Source organism: Hylobates moloch, unplaced genomic scaffold, assembly GCF_009828535.3.
Source record: "Hylobates moloch isolate HMO894 unplaced genomic scaffold, HMol_V3 SCAFFOLD_6, whole genome shotgun sequence".
Taxonomy (NCBI): Eukaryota; Metazoa; Chordata; class Mammalia; order Primates; family Hylobatidae; genus Hylobates; species Hylobates moloch.
This window is the reverse complement of record NW_026652281.1, coordinates 109,396,627-109,419,927: the sequence shown is the minus strand read 5'-3', so window position 1 is coordinate 109,419,927 and position 23,301 is coordinate 109,396,627. Positions and strand designations below refer to the sequence as shown.

Here is a 23,301-nt window from a genome sequence, read left to right as displayed (position 1 = left end):
CCTTTAGCTTCATACTCTCATAGAGTTGTACATTCCAGGTGTACTGACTGAAAGCTCAGAACCGGGAGAAAGCTTTTGAGTATATTCAGGACTTGCTGAAGCAAGATAAGTATCAGATACACTTGTCTTTGAAGTGACAGGGAGTTACTGGAGCTTCAGGTATCTGGATGGTCGCTCACTTTACCTTTTGGAGTGAGCTGCTGGTTGAGCCTTAAATCCTAAGGCAAGGCAAGTAGAAGAGAAAAGCATTCCCTCCTCTGGGGTCCTTAGCAGTGTTCAGACAGATGGGAGCCCTGTTGAATTGAGACCTAAAGATACATTCTCATACCCTGATAGATTCTTCATTGAGGTATGAACTGTTGTTTTTTCACATGAGACTTGCATTCCTTAGAAAAGGGCAGTGTGGATGGTACAGTTCCTAGTCATTTACCTTTACTAAAGCTTGGCTTTGTTCTGAACTCCAGCGTTTTTTTAAAAATAATATTTTGGGCTGGTCGCGGTGTCTCACGCCTGTAATCCCAGCACTTTGGGAGGCTGAGGCGGGCAGATCACCTGAAGTTGGGAATTTGAGACCAGCCTGACCAATATGGAGAAACCCTGTCTCTACTAAAAATATAAAATTAGCTGGTCGTGGTGGCACATGCCTGTAATCCCAGCTACTAGAGAGGCTGAGGCAGGAGAATCACTTGAACCTGGGAAGCGGAGGTTGCAGTGAGCTGAGATCGTGCCATTGTATTCCATCCTGGGCAACCAGAGCGAAACGCTCTCCAAAAAAAAAATAATAAGTTTTTATAGAATTGGGGTCTTGTTTTGTTGCCCAGGCTGGTCTTGAGCTCCTGAACTCAGATGATCCTCCCTCCCCAGCCTCCCAAAATGCTTGAACCACCGTGCCCAGCTTGGACTCCAACTTTTAATCTGCAGTCACTCTAGTACATAAGAGTTAACCTGCTGCAAGTCTTCTTCACTGTAGAAGGAAGGGGTAGAAGTTACAATGTGCTTGCTATTTACAGGGCAGTGTTTATTTTGAGGAAGTCTGTGATATAAAGCAGCTTTGAGACATCGTTGGCTCTCCCACTTGTTGAATTGTCTAGCAAAAGTATGACCCTATTTAAGTTCACTGAGCATTTATTCTCTTTTATGTTTGAGTAGTCTGAAGTCTTGGTCGAAGGAAAGGCACCCCTCCTCCCTTCTTTGCCCCATTCTCTCCCATGAAAGTCAAAAGTTGTATGGTCTGTCTTTTGGAAGGTCACCTTTTCCCCTTGGTGAAGATCTGAGACCAGAAATCCTGGCCAGTTACAGCCTTTTGTTGTTTGGCTTTAATTTGCTTTGACACAGCTTTTAGGGTTATTAGGTTTCAGTAATGAGAACGCGGGAAATGATACTGTATTCATATAATATTAAAATTAAACAACTGTTATTTTTACACAACAAAAATTTCCAGTACAAAAACTGAGAACTGGAGTAAAGGTTCCAAACTTGGTGTTATGTAGAGATGGATTTTGGTTTTGTTGTAAGCTACTGCGGCATCCATTTCAGAGATAACCATGTTATCTTGTTTTATGATAGTGAGTAGTGCTTAGTCTTACAAAGCCATCTTATAAGACGTTCCCAAAGCATTTGATATATATTGACAGTTCTAGCAAAATAACCAAAAACCAAGTATCTTCTTGTCCAGTATTATTCCTTATGATTTGGAAATTGAACCTTTACTCTGTGGATTCCTGGTCTAACCATTAGAGCATGCCCATTGGGAAAGATCTTAATCCTTGTTTTTCAGCCACCACGGTACGTACATATATATGTAATATTAACTGAAACAAAAGTTTCACAAAACAGTAATTATCCTACTATATATGAAGCAACTTCATAAATTACATTTATTTCTGTTATGAAGTGCCTATTGTGCAACACATTAAATTGATTTTATGTCCTGCTAATAGGGCAGAACACTACTGTAGGCCATGCCAATGATACATCTTTTTTGTTTGTTTTGAGACAGTCTCATTCTGTTGCCCAGGCTGGAGTGCAGTGGGGCGGGCGATCTCAGCTCACTGTGGCCTCCGCCTCCCGGGTTCAGGCAATTCTCCTGCTCAGCCTCCCGAGTAGTTGGAATTACAGGTGCCCACCACCACACCCGGCTAATTTTTGTATTTTATTTTATTTATTTTTTAGTAGAGACGGGGTTTCACCCTGTTGGTCAGGCTGATTTCGAACTCCTGACCTCAGGTGATCCACCCACCTTGGCCTCCCAAAGTGCTGGGATTACAGGCATGAGCCATCATGCCTGGTTGAATGATACATCTTCACTTGACCCCTGCTTCTGTAAAGAATGTCTGCAGAACTGATCTGGTAACCTTAATCTAGCTGAACCTCATTTAAAGTCATCAGAACCAAAAGTATGCCCTTCATGTGGGTGGATGGATCAGCCCTGTGGCATTGAGCTCTTGACAAGTGCTTAGGCAGACAGGGTCCTATAGCTGCTACTGCTAGGAGTGAGGCAGCCGCTACGTTGTGTGGTGCCTTGTCTTGTTCTGTCCTTTTTTTTTACCTGATTTCTGGTTAAGGGGGTGTTAATACAAAAATTCAAATGTAAACTAGGAAAATCTCAACTCTTTTAAAAAATTAGCGTTCCTTTAGTCAACATTTATCAAGCTTTATGGCAAACATTGTACTGGATGGGGACACTTGCAGAAGCTGTTGTATGTTGTAGGATGAGATACATGGAAAATAGATGGCCTTTATGGGATCTGCAGAGTTGACTTCCTTGAGAAACTCATTAGTGTTTATTCAACTACATTTAATTAGAAAAAGCAAATTCTAATAGGATTGCTCATGACCACTGGATTGTTCTGTTTCTAAATAGTGAAAAACCAGAGAGGTCAAGGAATAACAATATAAACAACCCCCGCCCCCCATTTCCTGGTTATCTAGTTTTCTTACGTCATTCCCATTGGGACTAGGATTCTCAGCTTCCAACCCTAGAATGAGTTAGTCTCACAGAGGCTTAAGTAATCTGTGTTTTATTCATTAGAGCTTGTGTTCATTTCTACATAAGCTTCTTTTGGAAGAAGTTAGGGGTCTTTCCTAGTTAGAAGGAGTATCTCTTCTTAGGAAGGGGTTGTGTGATTGACAACTGGCACAAATAACTGAAGCTCTAGCTCAGTATGTTCATGTATCAATATTATAGTATTTAAAATGTCCTCATGTCTCTGATTCCCTTGCTTTGTCCTCTCACTTCTTTAGCAGATGTCTCAAGAAAATATTGAGGAAGCAGAGTATATCTGTAGGCTCTTATGACCCCTAGTTTTCTTCTGGATCATCTTGCTCTGTGTGCATGTGTATATGTGTAATAACTACACAGAGAAGAAGTGCCTTGGAAGGTTTCTGAAGAGAACTCTTAGTGTTTCATTTGGCTTTGTAATTCTAATGAGTTCTTATCTAACCAACTCCCTTCTTTTCTTTTTCAGATGAGTTCGATGCCTACATCATTGTGTCTTTCGTGAATGCCACCCTGGTGTTGTCCATTGGAGAAACTGTAGAAGAAGTGACTGACTCTGGGTTCCTGGGGACCACCCCGACCTTGTCCTGCTCCTTATTAGGAGATGATGCCTTGGTGCAGGTGAGGGTTCTCAGAGCTTACCTACTTGGCCTGCTTTCTTTTTTCTTGGCCTTCATTGTGTTGCAGGCTGCTGTGTTCATGTCTGTTCACCCTCACCTTCCAGCAAGCCTTAGGGAGGGAACGTATGATTATGGCACATAACATCCCTCTCTGTATTTGACATTTTTCTGTTACAGAGCCACATCACTGCAGCTTTCATCTCTAATAAAGATCTTTATAAGTGTTTTGTTAATAAGCTTTGAACTTCTTTGAAGTGGACACTGCAGAACATGAACTATTTAAAAGTTGACCTTGCCTGGGGCCTACTAACTCTTTTGTCATTGATTCAACTGTTGCCTCAAATGCAGTGGCTCCAGGTCTGATTGTAGTGACAGATCTGATAGGTGTCATTCTGAGTGATGAATCAAATTGTTAAAGTTAGGTTTCTTTCTGTTACTGACTCTAGGTCTATCCAGATGGCATTCGGCACATACGAGCAGACAAAAGAGTCAATGAGTGGAAGACCCCTGGAAAGAAAACAATTGTGAAGTGTGCAGTGAACCAGCGACAAGTGGTGATTGCCCTGACAGGAGGAGAGCTGGTCTATTTCGAGATGGATCCTGTATGTTATTTTATCATTCACTGTGGGACTTAGTGTAGGGTCCAGAGGGAAAGATGGGCATTGTAGTCTAGTCATTTAGATGACAGTATGGTGAAACCCCGTCTCTACTAAAAATACAAAAATTAGCTGGGCCTGGTGGTGCTCACTTGTAGTCCTAGCTACTCAGGAGGCTGAGGCAGGAGAATTGCTTGAACCCGGGAGGCGGAGGTTGCGGTGAGCTGAGATCACACCACTGCACTCCAGCCTGGCGACAGAGCAAGACTCTGTCTCAAAAAAAAAGCGAGTTGGAGTGACAGTGTTCACAAACCAATTTGGCCCCTTACAGAGATGGGGAAAAATTCTAGGTAGAGTTATGAAATCCCGTCTTAGCAGTGAAACACTTGCTCCTCCTGCATTTCACTCTACTTTTCCAACAAATATTTGGCATAGATTTAATTTTTGCAGTCTGAATGCATTTCAGAAAACTTCTGTATGGAAGGATGTTTAGTACACTTAATTCCCTTGCTCTCAGGAGGTCTCTAGTGTGGCCAGATCTGTACCTTTGGTTGAGATTTCTCCGTCTTTAACCATATTTGAATTCCCTTCACCCAGAGTATTCTTGTAAAACACAGACAGTTTTATGTATCTCCATTTCCTGAGAACAAAGTTGGCTCAGAAAATTTGTGGCACATTGCCCTTGTCAAAGGTTTGTTCATTCTCTTACTGATGGAAGATACTCATTTTGCTTGCTGTGAGCCTGTTAAATTCAGTCTCGAGAACTCAGGTAGAGAAATTCTTGTCATTTACTATAGTAAGAGGAGTGAGAGGGAGCAGAACAAAATACAACGGCCCTCCTTCATTCTCTAGATCCAGGGTTTTGGGGTGAATTGGAGCATCTAGACCCATCCCTTTGTAGGTTTGACCTCGCTGTGTCTTTCCGCCTGTAGTCGGGACAGCTGAACGAGTACACAGAACGGAAGGAGATGTCAGCAGATGTGGTGTGCATGAGTCTGGCCAATGTACCCCCTGGAGAGCAGCGGTCTCGATTCCTGGCTGTGGGGCTTGTGGACAACACTGTCAGAATCATCTCCCTGGATCCCTCAGTGAGTGACACTCTGAGATTCAAGGATCATCTGATTGGAACCTGAGCATCTGGCCCACTCCTGATGTCCATGTCTGAGATCAGCTGGGTTAGACCGCAGAATCCATACCTGCTGCTTCTCTTGTCATTGCAGTGTGTTTCAGGAGTTTCCTGCTGTGGTTTAAGGATATGATCTGAGACTACAGAAATGTTTCTTTGGCTTAAGCCTCAACTCCTTTTTTTTAGTTAACAACCAAGACTGCATAAATTTGACTTGCTGCAGGACCCTAGGTGACTTTTCGGGAGGTGTGCTTTGCTTAATTACCTTTGCCATTATCTTCTTTGACAAAAGGAGGAAAGCATGATCTTCCCAAAGCTTATTCTGAAATTGGATGTAACTAATAACTCAGTACTCTCTTAGAACTCACTCCCAGGGTTTTTTCTGTGCATAAGGAAGTACTTTTTCAATCCTAGAATTAGATTTCACTGGGTATGTTTTTTTCCTAAAATTGTCATTTTCTGTGTTTTTATGATTTTTCTCTCCCTTTCAGGACTGTTTGCAACCTCTAAGCATGCAGGCTCTCCCAGCCCAGCCTGAGTCCTTGTGTATCGTGGAAATGGGTGGGACTGAAAAGCAGGATGAGCTGGGTGAGAGGGGCTCGATTGGCTTCCTATACCTGAATATTGGGCTACAGGTAAGAGATCCAGAGGCCCACATTATGGACATCAGGCCTTCTGTACGTTTCACACACTCCTTTGTTTGATAACAGGCATTTTCTCTGCCCATGGTTTCAGATCCTCACCTTATGAAAAGTAAACAGTGTCACTCTGGGTTCCACTTTTCTCAGCTCTTTATTTCGAACAAATGAGGCTGAGAAAGAAATATTTTGATAAAGAGTCTTCACATCTGATAAATGCTTTTTGATAGCTACTCTGTCAGAACTGGATGGGTTCCTCAAGGATCAACTGTAGTTCCACTATTCGCTAGTTTCAAAAGCAGAAACGATACCTCTCAGTTCATAATTGGCTTCATTAGCAATAAAGGACCCCTAAATGTTCCCTCTTGTCAAAGTTGCTGAGCTCTTTGTGCCGTGAAGAAAAGGTGTGCTTTGACGCTAAGATAGTGTCAGGATTCTTGATCATAGGCTTTTCATTTTCCTTATTTTCCTTATTGACTCAGATATCTAAGTAATCAGCCCAGGTACTTTTTGCTTTTTAATTTTACTTCCTAATTTAGAAATCTCAAACATAGCCAGAAGTTAGAGAGACTAATACAGTGAACTTCCATGTACCCAGTTTTTTTGGGGGAGGGTTGTTATTATTTTTCTTTTTTAGTTTTTTTTCTTTTGTTGGATTCTTACGGGCTGCCACATGGCTTTTCTATCTATTTTTTTCTTTTTTAGTTTTAACAGCTATCAACAACATTCAGCTGTTCTTGTTTTATCTTTTCCCTGGACTGTTTTAAAGCAAATCCAAGATCTATCATTTCATCTATAAATAACTTGATAATGTAGCTCCAACAGGTGTCTGTTTTTGTAAGATACTAGTATTATCATGCTCAGCAAAATATAACAATAGTTCCTTATTACCATGTTCCAGTTTTCCCTGTTCTTCTTTCCCCCAATGTGGCTTTATAGTTGGTTGTGCTCAAGACCTCAGCATAGCAGTCTATGCTTTTTCCATTTGCTTCATCTTTCTTTTTATGTCTCTTAAACTGTCCTACCCCATTTTGAAGCATTATAAGATCAGATCATTTGTCTTGTAGAATTTCCCACCTTCTGGACTTAATAAAGTCATTCCTTGTGTGTTCAATGTTCCTGTATCCTCTGTATCAAGCTGGTGGGTAGAGTTAGACCGTGCTGTCCATTAGAAATGTAAAGTGAACTACAGGTGTAATTTAAATTTTCTAGTAGCCACAAACAGGAAAAAAGTAATTTTAATGTTTTTTTTTTTTTCTTTAAAAAAAAGAAATAGAGACAGGGTCTCACTGTGTTGCTCAGGCTGGTCTTGAACTCCTGGCCTCAAGTGATCCTCCTACATTGGCCTCCAAAAGTGCTGGTGGGAATGCAGGCCTGAACCACCGTGCCTGGCCAGTTTTAATGTTTTATTAACTCTGTTATATCTAAAATCATTCTAACATGTAGTTAATATAAAAATTGCTGGGCTATTTTACCTTTTTTTCTCTCTCTCTTTTAAACCACGTCTGAAATCTGGTATTTGGCACTTTACACTTAACAGTCTTAGTTCTCTTTAAAATTTATTTTTATTTAAAAAAAAATTCTTCCTTGAGACAGAGTCTTGCTCTGTTGCCCAGGCTGGAGTGCAGTGGTGTGATCTCAGCTCACTGCAGCCTCTGCCTCCTGGGTTCAAGCGATTCTCATGCCTCAGCCTCCTGAGTAGCTGGGATTGTGGTGTGCACCACTACACCCGGCTAATTTTTCTTGTTTCTAGTAGAGATGGGGTTTCACCATGTTGCTCAGGCTGGTCTTGAACTCCTGAGCTCAAGCGATCCACCCGCCTTGGCCACCCAAAGGGCCGGGATTACAGGTGTGAGACACCACGCCTGGTCCTGTCTCAGTTCTGACTAGCCACAAGTGGCTTGGGGTAGCTATAGTATCGGATAGTGCAGAAGAAGAAGTTGGTTAGATTCAGATTTAATTATTGGGGGAGGGGGACAGGAATACTTAATAGGTGGTGCTGTTTACTCCTGTTGCATCACGTCAGGAGGTGTGTAATGTCTGGTTGTCCCACTCACAGTGATGTTGGGATGTTTATCTGTATCTGTGTTAAAGTTCCCTCAACCCTTTACTTACAGCTATTACACACATTGCCGAGGTTCATTCTTTCATTAGTGGTTGGAAAATGATTTATTTCTTTTTGGATTTAATTAGTTGGCATTCTAAAGACAAAATTCGCATCATTTCTTTGCTTACTGTAAGTACGGTTCATACAGGAAAAGGATAAATACTTTTTTTCCCATTGTTCACCTGTTTTCAGAGTAAGGAGTGAGGGCCACAGCATTCCCTTCAGTGGGGCCCAGTAAAGTGGGTTTTTTGCTATTTTTTAGAGTAACATTGGTCAGGTGCTGTGGCTCACACCTGTAATCCCAGCACTTTGAGAGGCTGAGTTGGGTGGATTGCTTGAGCTCAGGAGTTCGAGACTAGCCTGGGCAACATGGCGAAACCTCATTTCCACCAAAAACACAAAAAATAGTCGGGAATGGTGGCGCATGCCTGTAGTCCCAGCTACTTGGGAAGCTGAGGTGAGAGGATTGCTTGAGCCTGGGAGGTGGAGGCTGCAATGAGCCAAGATTGTGGCACTGTACTCCAGCCTGAGTGACAGAGTGAGACCCAGTCTCAATAAATAAATAAAAATTTAAAAAAATAGAGTAACATCATAAGCTTGTGGATTTTTATACATTTGTGCTGAAAACTTTTTTTTTTTTTTTTTCAAACAGAGACAGAGTCTCGCTATGTTGGCCAGGTTGGTCTTGAGCTCTTGGCCTCAAGCAGTCGTCCTTCCTTGTCTTCCACAGTGCTGTGATTACAGATGTGAGCCACCTCACCTGGCTTTTTTTTGAGGGGGGCGGGGGGTGGTAAATTGACTCATTCTAGAAAAGTGGGAATTTCTATTTGAAGTTAGTTCCTTTGTCCTTTTGACATGACTCCACTATTTGTAGGGGTTTCCTTGCCTTGTTGCATAATAAAGTATCCCCACATGTGTCTAGAACATTCTTGCCCCTGCCCCAAACTAGTCATTCCTTTTAGGAACCTTGTTCCTTTAAGAGGAAATGCTGTTTAGGGACCATGGTCTTTGTGTTTATTTAATTATTTATTTGAAATATACAGTAGTGAAGAAGGATTTAACATACCTGGTAAAAAGAAATATTAAGAAGATATAGTGAAAAATAAGTGTGTTTTTACTTAGTAGATGCTCCATAACTTTGATCGATTAAGTGATTTAGTGGGAGAATGAATGAATGGCTATCTGATTATTAGCATCTTTTTTAAACAACGAAGTCATTTCTTTCCATCTGCTCTAATTTCTTATATGAAGTAGCCAAGGGAGAGGTTTTCCCATCAGAGCTGATAAGCTTCCATCAGGCCTCACCTGCTCCTCTCCTTTTGATTAGAACGGTGTGCTGCTGAGGACTGTCTTGGACCCTGTCACTGGGGATTTGTCTGACACTCGCACTCGGTACCTGGGGTCCCGTCCTGTGAAGCTCTTCCGAGTCCGAATGCAAGGCCAGGAGGCAGTAAGTAATGAAGGTTGGGGACAGGCAACATGTTTGAGATTTTAGTGGCTCCATCTGAGAACAATCTTTGCTGTGAGCTTTACTTTCACTAATTTGCCACTCCATCTTGATTGGTTTCCTTCATGTGAGAAGTCCTGAGTTTCCTAACCTAGAGCTTCCTCATTGGGGCTCCATGGCACCATGTCATGATTTGGTTATAGCTGGGTAGAGATATCGATCCCTTTAGCCCTCTGGCTGGTCAAATAGGGCTGGAAACCTCCCCTCTAGGACACCACTAGCCACAAGAATTCTCAGGTTTTATCCCAGTCTTAGATCAGTGTCAAGTTTACTACAAGTGAAAGAGATTGGGAAACATTGTATCCTTTTGTAGTTAAGAATGTTAGTGTTTCTGGGCACTGTGCTAATTGATTCCATTTCTTTCTTTTTTTTTTTTTTTTTTTTGTAGATGGAGTCTCACTCTGTCGCCCAGGCTGGAATGCAGTGGTGCAAGCTTGGCTCACTGTAACCTCCGCCTCCTGGGTTCAAGCGATTCTTTTGCCTCAGCCTCCCGAGTAGCTGGGATTACAGGCGCATGCCACCACGCCCAGCTAATTTTTATATTTTTAGTAGAGATGAGGTTTCACTATGTTGGCCAGGTTGGTCTTAAACTCCTGACTTCAGGTGATCCGCCCGCCGTGGCCTCCTAAAGTGCTGGGATTACAGATATGAGCCACCGCACCTGGCCTTCATTCCATTTAATTCTTGCAGCTGTCCAGCCTTGTGGTACTATTTTCATTTTACACACGTGGAAGCAGGCTTAGAGAGATGAAGTGGTTAGTCTAGATCATATGGCTCATAGCCCATGTTTTTCACATATGCTAAGCCATAGTGCCTCTCTAGCCCTCTTTTTCTTAAGATAGCCTGTTAGATTTCTAGAATATTTTAGGATACTCTGCAGACTGAAATTTGGGGATAGGGCTTTTGGTCAGCTTACCATGTTTGTATTTTTTCCCAAACCTTATTGGAGCTGTTTTTTTTTTTCCCCTCAGGTATTGGCCATGTCAAGCCGCTCATGGTTGAGCTATTCTTACCAATCTCGCTTCCATCTCACCCCCCTGTCTTACGAGACACTGGAATTTGCATCGGGTTTTGCCTCGGAACAGTGTCCTGAGGGCATTGTGGCCATCTCCACCAACACCCTGCGGTGAGTGAGTCTCATGTCTGAAGCTCCGCAGGAAGCCTTTCTGCCAGGGGCTCAGACTGGTTCTGCCAGAGTGTTGGAGGAGGTTGTGAAGAGGTGGCAAAGAGCCAACTTCACCATGAAGCTTGTGTGTTGCAATTGAAACCTTCATTTGGCTCAGCATTTTAATACCTGAGAGCCAAGTTTCGGTGTTTTAGCTTCTGTTAAGACTTTCAAGGCCAAGCTTTAATACAGTCCAATCTTCCTGAGATTTCAGATTTTTGTTTTCTAGCAAAAGGGCATTGCCATTGGATTAGTTTTAGAGCAAGTATTGGATCACTGCATTGATAACCTTTCTTACTCTGTCTTGTCATTTGCGGTATTAAATCTTAAATTTTAACCTACATATAAGTTATTTAGACCTTTTTTCAAGTTGACCAAACTGTTCTTCCTGGTAACATTGATGTGAGGTTTGAGCAGTATATGTAATATTCTTTGCAAGATGGAAAAGAACCTAAAATAACTCAGTCAGTTTGGCTTCCTCAAGTTTTGGGGGGCTTTTAAAATTAAGCCACCAAAGTTGTTCACATCCTGGTTATAACTATTGGCTGTTCATAATGAAACTATGCCCTCTTGATAGATTAATCACTATTGCTTATCAAATGAGCTCCCAAAATTTCTTTACAACAGCTTTCAGGGTCTTTTCATGGTCATTGTCCTTTTTCTTTCCGTCATCTTTGTATTTGTCTTCTGCTCCAGCAGAATTGATCTCCCTGCAATCCTCTACATCCCTTAATATTTTTTTAATCTCTACCTGTGCTGGAATGCTTCACCCACATACATACCTGCCTGTCAATGTTCCCCTTGTCTTTTAAGCCAGCCTTGTTGTAGCCTCATCTGTGGCCCCTACCTCCTGAATTGCTATAGATTTAGACAATCCCTACAGATTTTTAGGCTTTCCTAGCAGCAGAACTTCCCCCCAAAACTAAATCAGGGAAGGTGACTTATGAGACATAAAAGCAGAATTCTTGCGGGCAGTTTATTTTTTTATTTAATTTTTATTTTTAAATTTTTTTCTTTTTGAGACAAGGTCTTACTCTGTTGTACAGGTTGGAGTGCAGTGGTGTGATCATGGCTCACTGCAGCCCCAACTTCTGGGCTCAAGCTATTTCTGCCTCAACCTCCAAGTACCTGGTGGGACTATGGGTGCATGCCATCATGCCTGGCTAATTTTTGTGTTTTATTTTATAGAGACAGGATTTCATCTTGGTGCCCAGGCTGGTCTTGAGCTCCTGGGCTCAAGAGATTCTCCCACCTCAGCCTCCCAAGTAGCTGGGACTACAGGCGCGTGCCACCATACTTGGCTTTTTTTTTGGTATTTTCAATAGAGTTGGTGTTTCACCATGTTGCCCAGGCTGGTCTTGAACTCCTAGCCTTAGGTGATCTGCCCGCTTCGGCCTCCCAAAGTGCTGAGATTACAGGCGTGAGCCACCGCACCCAGCCCCTATCTTTTTTAATGTAGAGAATAAATTACAAATAAAACTCCATCATTAGAGATCAGGTAACTATATTTTTTAGAGTACCTGGGTTCTGCTCATTTTGCACGTAGTTTGGCTTATGTGTGCCTCTCTGTCCCATTTGACAGAAATTTATAGGTCCCTTATTTGCTATCTCTTGCCTTGTCATAGTTTTCGTAAACTGAGGTGATTTTTATTCACAAAGCCATCCACTTTATTTTATGAAGCACAATCACTACAAATACCATATATGTTCAGGTAATTGCAGTGTTTCACAACAAATTTGGGATTGGGCTCTTTATTATCATTGGAGTGATTAAAAAAAAAAAACTTTTGACAATCGTTTGTGTTTCATTGGTAGGAACGAGAACTGTCGTGAATTGTGATAGGGTGTTGCCAAATGGGAAGGCCCTTCCTGGATCGCTGTGTCTGCATCGCAGAGTTTTCTAGAGTAGGAGGCTGTTGTTTAATGTTGCCTAATGCCAACGTTAGAGCTCCAGGGATTGATGTGTTTGCTGACTGCTCAAAGTCTATTTCAACACCAATTTCTAGGTCCGAATGAGTATTAAATAACTGCCTTGCTTTTTTGTCATAGGATTTTGGCGTTAGAGAAGCTCGGTGCTGTCTTCAATCAAGTAGCCTTCCCACTGCAGTACACACCCAGGAAATTTGTCATCCACCCTGAGAGTAACAACCTTATTATCATTGAAACGGACCACAATGCCTACACTGAGGCCACAAAAGCTCAGAGAAAGCAGCAGATGGCAGAGGTAGTGAGACTAACGTTCAGGGGTTCCATTAAAAGATGTGTGAAATTATGTTGAAAAGTTTAAACTGCCCAGCACTTTGGGAGGCTGAGGTGGGAGGATTGCATGAGGCCACTAGTTCGTGACCAGCCTGGGCAACATAGCAAAACTGTACCTCTGTTAAAAATGTTAAAAGGTCTCCTGGTGTGTTGGCGCACTCCTGTAGTCCCAGCTACTTGGGAGGCTGAGGCAGGAGGATCACTTGAGCCCAGGAGTTCAAGACTGCAGTGAGCCATGATCATGCCACTGCATACCAGTGGCACTCTGGACATGAGACTCTATCAAAAGTTTAAACTCCTGTAATTGTTATTATATTCTTTGTTTTTAAAGATCTAGGCTCTTTTCAGCTTTTTTAAGCAGAAGGCTTTGTCCCAAAGTACTTCATTTTAGAGCCTTTCTTGTAACCCAGGACTATACTCTGACCTCCTTTTATTCACAATTAAGTTCCCTCTCTGAAACAGAATTCTCCCGTCATTGAGCTTCCAAAATAGACTGTAATTTCCTTTATTTGGGCCCAAAGGAGACAGCTTTCATGTTCTCCACAACACCAGCTCTTTCTAGAACTCATTGCTTAGCAAAAACCAAATAGCTACAACCACGTAGAACTGTATTCATCCTTAAAGAGTGGAGACAGAGTAGTCTTAGTAAGGGAAATCAGATGGGTTGGATAGAAAAATGGAGTTTCCATTGTCATTTTTCTCAAGCCACTAGTTCAATATTTGTCACAGCTGTTGTTCTTTTTGGTGTTTTCTACTAATATGTAACTAGCAAGGTCTGGATTTCCCTTTTTGATCTTCTGTCTTCCCTAGTCTATACACCTCTCCCTTTAATATTCATGTCGGGAAATCCTGGCTGGGATGGCTGACTTTGCTGCTTTATGTATTAAGAACCCCCTGGAGTGTTCTTGCTACCTGTCCTCTTCTCAGCCAGCCCCGACCTCTGAGCACGCCAACTCAGTTACTCGTTTTTTTGGGTTTAGGAAATGGTGGAAGCAGCAGGGGAGGATGAGCGGGAGCTGGCCGCAGAGATGGCAGCAGCATTCCTTAATGAAAACCTCCCTGAATCCATCTTTGGAGCTCCCAAGGCTGGCAATGGGCAGTGGGCCTCTGTGATCCGGGTGATGAATCCCATTCAGGGGAACACACTGGACCTTGTTCAGCTGGAACAGAATGAGGCAGCTTTTAGGTAAGCAGCTTAGGACAGTCCAGGGTTTGGCAGGCTGGAACAGGAGCTCTCTGGGTTTTGACTAAGGCCTTACTCTTGCTTCTTATTCTGTGTGTAGTGTGGCTGTGTGCAGGTTCTCCAACACTGGTGAAGACTGGTATGTGCTGGTGGGTGTGGCCAAGGACCTGATACTAAACCCCCGATCTGTGGCAGGGGGCTTCGTCTATACTTACAAGCTTGTGAACAATGGGGAAAAACTGGAGTTTTTGCACAAGGTAGGAATCAGCCAGTGGTTCTCCTAGATCTTAAGTCCCATTGAATTCTCTCACTTTTGCTTATGTTATGGATCAGGTCTTTGGGGACCAGCTCCTTGATTCCTATCTCTCTCTTACCAGCACGTGGAAAATGCTGGGGCCTTCTAGCTGCGGTGATGTTCTTGTGCCTGTGCATTCCACAGGAAGGCTTTGTGCTAACCATCCATAATGGGGAGATAGATGCACATTGAACTGGTCCCTTTCTTACTGTTTTAATAAGCAGGCAACAATTTGTGACCAAAATTCAGCAGTTTAAATAATTAATATTCTGGCTGGGCGCAGTGGCTCATGCCTGTAATCCCAGCACTTTGGGAGGCCGAGGCAGGCAGATCACCTGAGGTCAGGAGTTGAGACCAGCCCGGCCAACATGGTGAAAGCCTGTCTCTACTAAAAATATAAAAATCAGCCAGGCATGGTGGCACGCACCTGTAATCCCAGCTGCTTGGGAGGCTGAGACAGGAGAATCGCTTGAACCCGGGAGGCGGAGGTTGCAGTGAGCCGAGATTGTGCCATTGCACTCTAGCCTGGGCGACAGAGTGAGACTGTCAAAAAAAAAAAAAAAAGATTTAATATTCTTTTCCACCTGCATTCTCTGGGAAGTTACTGTTTAATGGGTACAGAGTTTCAGTTTGGGAAGATGAAAAAAATTCTGGAGGTGATAGTTACACAACAGTAAATGTGCTTAATGCCACTGAAGTGTATACTTAAAAATGTCTCACGCCTGTAATCCTAGCACTTTGGAAGGCTGAGCTGGGCGGATCACCTGAGGTCAGGAGTTCAAGACCAGTTTGGTCAATGTGGTAAAATCCCGTCTCTATTAAAAATAAAAAATCAGCCAGGCATGGTGGTGGGCGCCTGTAACCCTAGCTACTCCAGAGGCTAAGGCAGGAGAATCGCTTGAACCCGGGAGGCAGAGGTTGCAGTGAGCCGAGATTGCGCCACTGCACTCCAGCCTGGGCGACAGAGCGAGACTCTGTCTCAAAAAAAAAAAAAGGATTAAGATGGTAAACTTTATGTTATGACTATTTTACCATAATTTTTAAAATAAAAAGAATATTCTCCTCTCCACACTGACAGCATATGGATTCCTTCAACCCTACCATAAGGGGAGTATCCTCTAAGAAATACTTCATAGACCCTTTTTCATATTAAATTTGTCTCTCCTTTACAACTGAGATGTCACTAGGCTGGGTACAGTGGCTCACGCTTGTAATCTCAGCATTTTGGGAGTCCGAGTCAAGCAGGTCACTTGAGCCCAAGAGTTTGAGACCAGCCTGGCAATGTGGTTAAACTCAGTTTCTACAAAAAATACAGATAATTAGTCGGGCGTGATGGCACATGCCTGTAGTCCCAGCTACTTGGGAGGCTGAGGTGGGAGGATCACCTGAGCCCAGGAAGTCCAGGCTATAGTGAGCCATAATTGCGCCTGCCACAGCCCTTCAGCCTGAGCGACAGTGAGACTCTGTCTCAAAAAAAAAAAAGATGTCACTTTTCACTAGCATGTCTTTCCTGTCCCTCCACAAATTACAGTCACTTCTTAGCTACTAAGGCCTCGCTATTATTTCATGAGGCCAGTTAAACCTAGCACAGGCTCTGGGCAGCAGTCATCTGGTACCAGAACTTCTTGTCACTTATAGCATTGATCCCTCTGCTGGGTGAATGCAGCATGCGGGGCCTGTTCACCCCAACACCCTGATTCATTAGCAAAATAAGCTCACTGGTGTGTTTCTTAATGATAGGCTCCTGTGGAAGCAGGCATTTCTGGGCAGAGAGGTGGGGCCTGTGTCTGGCAGGCATTTATAATAGCTGTATTACCTGCTTTTCCTCTATAGACTCCTGTGGAAGAGGTCCCTGCTGCCATTGCCCCATTCCAGGGGAGGGTGTTGATTGGTGTGGGGAAGCTGTTGCGTGTCTATGACCTGGGAAAGAAGAAGTTACTCCGAAAGTGTGAGAATAAGGTAAGTGTGCTGGCATTGGTGCTGCGATCTAGCTCATGTGTCAAGGGTAGGGGCATTGGTGGGGTGGTGGGCATTGAGTTTTAAAATCTTATCTTTATTAGGACTTGTTGTGTTACCCCAATTCCAGCTTCAGAATTATGCACTTGTTTTTTTGATTTTTTTGTTTGTTTGTTTTTGAGACGGAGTCTCGCCCTGTTGCCCAGGTTGGAGTGCAGTGGCGTGATCTCGGCTCACTGCAACCTCCGCCTCCTGGGTTCAAGCGATTCTCCTGCCTCAGCCTCCTGAGTAGCTGAGATTACACATGCGCACCACCACGCCTGGCTAATTTTTTGTATCTTTAGTAGAGACAGGGTTTTACCATGTTGGCCAGGCTAGTCTCTTAGCTCTTGATCTCATGATCCGCCCGCCTTGGCCTCCCAAATTCCTGGGTTTACAGGCGTGAGCCACCACACCAGCCCTTGAGTTTTGAGAGGAGCAGGAGTAGAGGGATCTCATTTATTGACTTACCGAACAAGAACTAGCTTTCTGTCTTGCTAGCTTCTATAAGGAAAGGAAATGTGAGGGTTAGGCATATATTTGCACTATATTAAAAGCTATTTGGCTCTTTTTCCCACCTAGAATTCATTGCTAACTGCTGGTTTTTGGTATTTGCTGTTCTGCTGACCCTACATATGTCATACAGAAAGCTGGACTTTCTTTGGGTTCTGAACCCCAAGATTACACCCACCATCACATTGTCTTTGTTTTTCCCAGCATATTGCCAATTATATCTCTGGGATCCAGACTATTGGACATAGGGTAATTGTATCTGACGTCCAAGAAAGTTTCATCTGGGTTCGCTACAAGCGTAATGAAAACCAGCTTATCATCTTTGCTGATGATACCTACCCCCGATGGGTCACTACAGCCAGCCTCCTGGACTATGACACTGTGGCTGGGGCAGACAAGTTTGGCAACATATGTGTGGTGAGTTGATATTGTTAACTTGGGTTACAGTGATGTGTAGGAAAGCTGGCTCAGTTTCTTGTGGGTAAAGCCAAAGATGAATCAAATCTGAGAAGTAAAAATGGATATTAAATTCCATCCTACTAAAGCTAACTCTACAGGCAATCTGTTCTTTAAGCCTTCTTACTAGTCTTTTGGATTTTTCTCTCTGGTTTATCTCCCTCCTCCCTATTGAACATGATTTTTTTTTTTTTTTTTTTTTTTTTGAGACGGAGTCTCGCCCTGTCGCCCAGGCTGGAGTGCAGTGGCGCAATCTCGGCTCACTGCAAGCTCCGCCTCCCGGGTTCACGCCATCCTCCTGCCTCAGCCTCTCCGAGTAGCTGGGACTACAGGCGCCCGCCACCACGCCCGGCTAATTTTTTTGTATTTTTTTAGTAGAGACAGGGTTTCACCGTGGTCTCGATCTCCTGACCTCGTGATCCGCCCGCCTCAGCCTCCCAAAGTGCTGGGATTACAAGCGTGAGCCACCGCGCCCGGCTTTATTGAACATGATTTAATGATAGGTTTAGTTTGAACTAATGGCTGATATTTCTTTTTACGTTTTATAAGAACTTTGGAACGTCTGTTGTCTATGTTGTGTGGTTTTGGTTTTACCCTTAGCTGTGTTAAACTCTTGCTAATGGGTCGATTATTGTCAGTTTCTTGGTTCTCAGACACAGCTCCTGCCCGCCAGAGCAGGTGCAGGACACATGGGCTCAGGCCTCTGTCTAGGCAGTGCCCCTGTGGCTTACTTGCAAGGACCTGGGCCAGACCTGTTGCTTGGTGACCCAGGTGAGCAGGTCCGGGCCCCAGCAGTGTGACTTGTGTCATTTCCTTGTAGGTGAGGCTCCCACCTAACACCAACGATGAAGTAGATGAGGACCCTACAGGAAACAAAGCCCTGTGGGACCGTGGCTTGCTCAATGGGGCCTCCCAGAAGGTAAGATTGCAGAATGGGCCCCAGGGAGGACACTGCTTAGCACTTTTCCTGTTGTACTCACTGAAGAAATTGCTTTTGGTGAATTATTCACAGTGCACGCGACTGTGCTGAGTGCTGTCCGTCCACAGTCCTTTCTTAACCAATCTGCAAAAAATCTCCTTGGAGAGTAATGAGTTCCTTAGAGAGAGTCCATTCCCAGTCCTCTGCTCTGAGGTGTGTCCTGGGCTTTACTTTCTCCTGTAGGCATGTGCTGCTTTAATAGAACATCTCTGGACTTTCGGGCAAATCTATTTTAGAAGACAAGCCTAGTGATTGCTGTTTTCTATAATTTTGTGTTTTCCTTTTTTTTATGGCAAGCTTGATAAATTTAACAAAATGGTTCTTGTTTAAGAAATGATGAACAGTAACTTTAGCATGTTTTATGAGGCATTAAGCTTTAAGTAAATGTGAGAATTTTAAAGTATAGGTTTTAATAATTTTTGGATTTATTGTTTGTTTTTGAGACAAGGTCTCACTTGGTTGCCCGGGCTGGAGTGTGGTGGTACAATCACAGATCACTGCAGCTTCCACCTCCTAGGCTCAAGTGATCCTTCCCCCTCAGCCTCCTGAGTAGCTGGGACTACAGTACATGCCACCAAACCTGGCAGATTTTGTGGGTATGGGTATACGAGACCTCACTGTGTTGCCCAGGCTGGTATTGAAATCCTGGGCTCTAGCAATTCTCCCACGTTGGCCTCTATAATAATTTTTGGATGTTAATAGATGGTGAAATGTGCCTTAGGGAGCACTGCTTGCCCTTGGGAGTCCAGGGTGCACACAGTCACTAGTCTGTTTGTGACTCACAGGCAGAGGTGATCATGAACTACCATGTCGGGGAGACGGTGCTGTCCTTACAGAAGACCACGCTGATCCCCGGAGGCTCAGAATCACTTGTCTATACCACCTTGTCTGGAGGAATTGGCATCCTTGTGCCATTCACGTCCCATGAGGTGAGAGTGCCCACATTACTCTGGCCTTGACTTTTAAGGTTGTTTCTTGGTGCTGAATCTACCTAAGAGGTCAAATTCATTTGTCCCCACATATAATTAATAATGTTCTGGGAATATAAAGTGACAGAAATACTTGGGGAGATAGGAATCTTGATTCCCCCACATCTAGGGAAGGCCATTTGGTTTCTTTTTTTTTTTTGCGTCAGAGTCTCACTCTTACCAGGGCTGGAGTGCAGTGGCGCGATCTCGGCTCACTGCAAACTCCACCTCCCAGGTTCACGCCATTCTCATGCCTCAGTCTCCCGAGTAGCTGGGACTACAGGCGCCCACCACCACGCCCGGCTAATTTTTTGTTTTTTTTTGTTTGTTTGTTTTTGCAACGGAGTCTCACTCTTACCCGGGCTGGAGTGCAGTGGCGCGATGTCGGCTCACTGCAAACTCCACCTCCCAGGTTCGCCCAGCCCGGAGTGCAGTGGTGCAATCTCAGCTCACTACAAGCTCCGCCTCCCGGGTTCACGCCATTCTCCTGCCTCAGCCCCCCGAGTAGCTGGGACTACAGGCGCCCGCCACTGCGCCCGGCTAATTTTTTGTATTTTTAGTAGACACGGGGTTTCACCGTGTTGACCAGGATGGTCTCGATCTCCTGACCTTGTGATCCGCCCGCCTTGGCCTCCCAAAGTGCTGGGATTACAGGCCTGAGCCACCACACCTGACCAATTTTTTGTATTTTTAGTAGAGACGGGGTTTCACCGTGTTAGCCAGGATGGTCTTGATCTCTTGACCTCGTGATCCGCCTGCCTCAGCCTCCCAAAGTGCTGGGATTACAGGCATGAGCCACCTGCGCCCAGCCGGGCCGTTTGTTTTTATACTGTCCTAGGGTTTGCTTCAGTCTGATGCGAGTTTACAGGGTTAGCCTGAACCCAGAGCTCTAGAACCGGACTCCACAGACTAGTATTGCCAGGATTGATGGGATGATCCCTCCTGGGGCACACACCGCCATATAGAATCAACTCTAGGTTTGTCAGAGTTCGGCATGTTTTATTCCAGCCAAGGAAGTTGGGATCAGGAATCTGACCTCACAAACCATTCTTTATGTGTGGCATTCTCTCTTGCACTGCAGACAACATGTGGTCTCCTTTTGGGTTTTAACTATCGTGTTGTAGCAGAAAAACCTGGGATTATCAGAAAGTGATTAGATATTTCCCGTGTGTTTGTGTAGTAAAAATGAATGGCTTGTCTGTTCGTTGTGCTTTTGGAAACTCTAGACTAGTTGAAATCACTTCTCAGTGACAGATTTTTTGTTTCTTCTGCCAGGACCATGACTTCTTCCAGCATGTGGAAATGCACCTGCGGTCTGAACATCCCCCTCTCTGTGGGCGGGACCACCTCAGCTTTCGCTCCTACTACTTCCCTGTGAAGGTAGGTTGGGGGAATCTGAGCTGAAAAGGGAGATCCTGAGAAAGGAGCAGCACAGGGAGTGGACTGATGGGAATAGTACCAGGGAAGGTGCTCCCCTCAGGGCAGATCACAGCCAAAGCAAAGGCTTCACCTGCTTCTGCCAATCTGAACTCTGAGTACCAAGAGTCAACTTAAGATAGTGTTCCTGGATCTACAAGTGGGGTTCAAGTATCGAGTGGAGAATAAAAAGTTTTCCCGGTCTGGGCGTGGTGGCACACGTTTGTGGTCCCAGCCAGTTGGGAGGCTGAGCCCCAGATTTTGAGAGTGCGGTGAGCTAAGATTATCCCACTGCATTGCAACCTGGATGATAGGGTGAGACCCTGTCTCAAAAACTAAAAAAAAACAGCTTTCCCTACAAGTGCTTCTTTAGCATGTGCCATTTTCTTTGGGCATCTCACCATTTTTTTTCCTTCTGCTTTCTCCATATCTTAGAATGTGATTGATGGAGACCTCTGTGAGCAGTTCAATTCCATGGAACCCAACAAACAAAAGAACGTCTCTGAAGAACTGGACCGAACCCCACCCGAGGTGTCCAAGAAACTTGAGGATATCCGGACCCGCTATGCCTTCTGAGCCCTCCTTTCCCTGTGGGGCTTGCCAGAGACTGTGTGTTTTGTTTCCCCCACCACCATCACTGCCATCTGGCTTCTGCCATGTGGCAGGAGGGTGACTGGATAATTAAGACTGCATTATAAAAGCCAACAGCTCTTTCCCCTTAGCTCTTCTCCTGGAATGACTGGCTTCCCCTCAAATTGGCACTGAGATTTGCTACACTTCTCCCCACCTGGTACATGATACACAACCCCAGGTTCCAGTGTGGAACCCGAGTTCCCCATTCCCCAAAGCTGTCCCTACATTGATATGTCTTGACTCTCCTGTCTACTTTTGCACACACCCTTAATTTTTAACTGGTTTTCCTGTAAATACAGTTTTGTATAATGTTATCTTTGTGGGAGGAAGGAAGGCAGGCTGTGGTGGGACTGGGTAGGGTATAGTATCCCTCCTGAGTTCCACTGCTCTAGAATCTAACCAGAAATAGAAACCTAGTTTTTAAGGTGACTGGCGTCCATGTGTCTTGTTCTGGAGATGAGGATGTAGGTGGGAGGTTTGAGTTCAAGTTAGAGCGGGAAGAACTGAGTAGACTCCTTCCTTCCAGGTGCCTACTTGGACTTGCGGCACTCTGTGGCTCCCCACCCCCAGGTCTGTGGTGGTTTCTTTGTTTTTTCCTGGCTCTTTTTGCTGTGCTGATGAAACATGGCCTCAATAACCGTGTGGATACCCACCCCTCTTCCCACTGAGTATTGAGGAAAGGTGGCTGATTCTTCCTCCTCTTCTACTCCGAGGATGTTAGTATGGGGATTTTAGCATGAATTCCAGCTGGGGAGTCTTAGCAGATGCCCCTTTTACTGATACAGCACCTAAAGAGATCTTTGGCTCTATAGGACCATAGGAAGGGTCAGTACAGAAGAACCTAGATAATGCCCTGCCCCTGAGAACTGTGTATATGTGGGGCCTGTCTGCAGCACCCATCTCAGGTGGGTTCCAGAAGGCCTTTAGGGTATAATGAGAGCCTGTCAGGTGGAAGAGGCCCAGTTCCAGAAATGTTCCAGCCCACCCCTGAGAATTCCTCCTGTTTAGTTGTGTAGGAAGTCCTCATCTTCCAGGCTGTCCTTGCGCCTTGAACCTGGAGAAGCGAGCTCACTGTTCTCGATACTTCACAATGTAAAATATTCTTTCGTCTGCATGTGCTCAGCCACCTAAATTGAGCAAATGATCTGGTGAGCACTGGGTTAGAATCAGGAATGGTGGGATACAATCTGAACCTCCCAGAGCCCAGCACAGAGGGTTCCTGACACTGTGACACTGTCTCCTGGAACTAAGTATCTCTTGAATCATGACTTGGTTTTAGATCAGTCAAGAGAGACCCAGATTTTGCCAGGAATCGAATCCCTAAATAACATGCTTTTTTCTCACTTAGCTCATGAATTTGCATAGTAGACAGTAGTTCTGAATTAGATTTTGAAAACCTAATTTCAGGGCTCATTTTTTCCTGTGGCCCTAAATCCATTCTATCAAATTGTGTGATACTGACATGCAGTCATCTGAGGAACTCAGCGTAGATATTTGAGCAGCTCCTCCCCTCTTTTCTAATTCAAGTTCGACTGAAATACATAAACTCCGTACAGAAGGTAGGGGGTTATGTAAGAAAGGAAAACCTAATCTATGGAATCAGGAGTTGTCACCACCGAGCTTCCTTTGGAAGTCTGCCCATCAGCTTGCTTGTTCTCTATAAGAGGAAGGGCTAGGACAAGGATTTGGGCTTGAATATGTGGAAAGGAATTTTCATAGTTGCTGCAGGACCTCCAAAAGTTTAAAATTTGATTGGATGTGACTCAATGATAAGTCCCATTTGTGTAATTGTTAAGGGGACCTGATTGACTCCTGTGGTTTGATTGAGCAATGAGGTAACTAGAGAC

At 44.2% G+C, this 23,301-nt stretch overlaps 1 protein-coding gene across 1 annotated transcript in view; it reads left to right on the top strand.

Annotated features, from left to right (window-relative positions):
* SF3B3 (splicing factor 3b subunit 3) overlaps positions 1-21,883 on the top strand; it is a 50,841-nt gene extending 28,958 nt beyond the window's left edge. The window contains exons 12-26 of the mRNA XM_032157865.2: positions 3,468-3,619; positions 4,065-4,220; positions 5,147-5,302; positions 5,832-5,975; positions 9,413-9,535; positions 10,564-10,718; positions 12,807-12,981; positions 13,997-14,202; positions 14,300-14,456; positions 16,328-16,453; positions 17,207-17,419; positions 18,279-18,377; positions 19,223-19,366; positions 20,681-20,785; positions 21,257-21,883. Coding sequence (XP_032013756.1) covers positions 3,468-3,619; positions 4,065-4,220; positions 5,147-5,302; positions 5,832-5,975; positions 9,413-9,535; positions 10,564-10,718; positions 12,807-12,981; positions 13,997-14,202; positions 14,300-14,456; positions 16,328-16,453; positions 17,207-17,419; positions 18,279-18,377; positions 19,223-19,366; positions 20,681-20,785; positions 21,257-21,397 — 2,252 coding nt within the window. The 3' untranslated portion in view covers positions 21,398-21,883. The remainder of the gene's footprint in view (positions 1-3,467; positions 3,620-4,064; positions 4,221-5,146; positions 5,303-5,831; positions 5,976-9,412; positions 9,536-10,563; positions 10,719-12,806; positions 12,982-13,996; positions 14,203-14,299; positions 14,457-16,327; positions 16,454-17,206; positions 17,420-18,278; positions 18,378-19,222; positions 19,367-20,680; positions 20,786-21,256) is intronic.
* Positions 21,884-23,301: the final 1,418 nt, after the last annotated feature.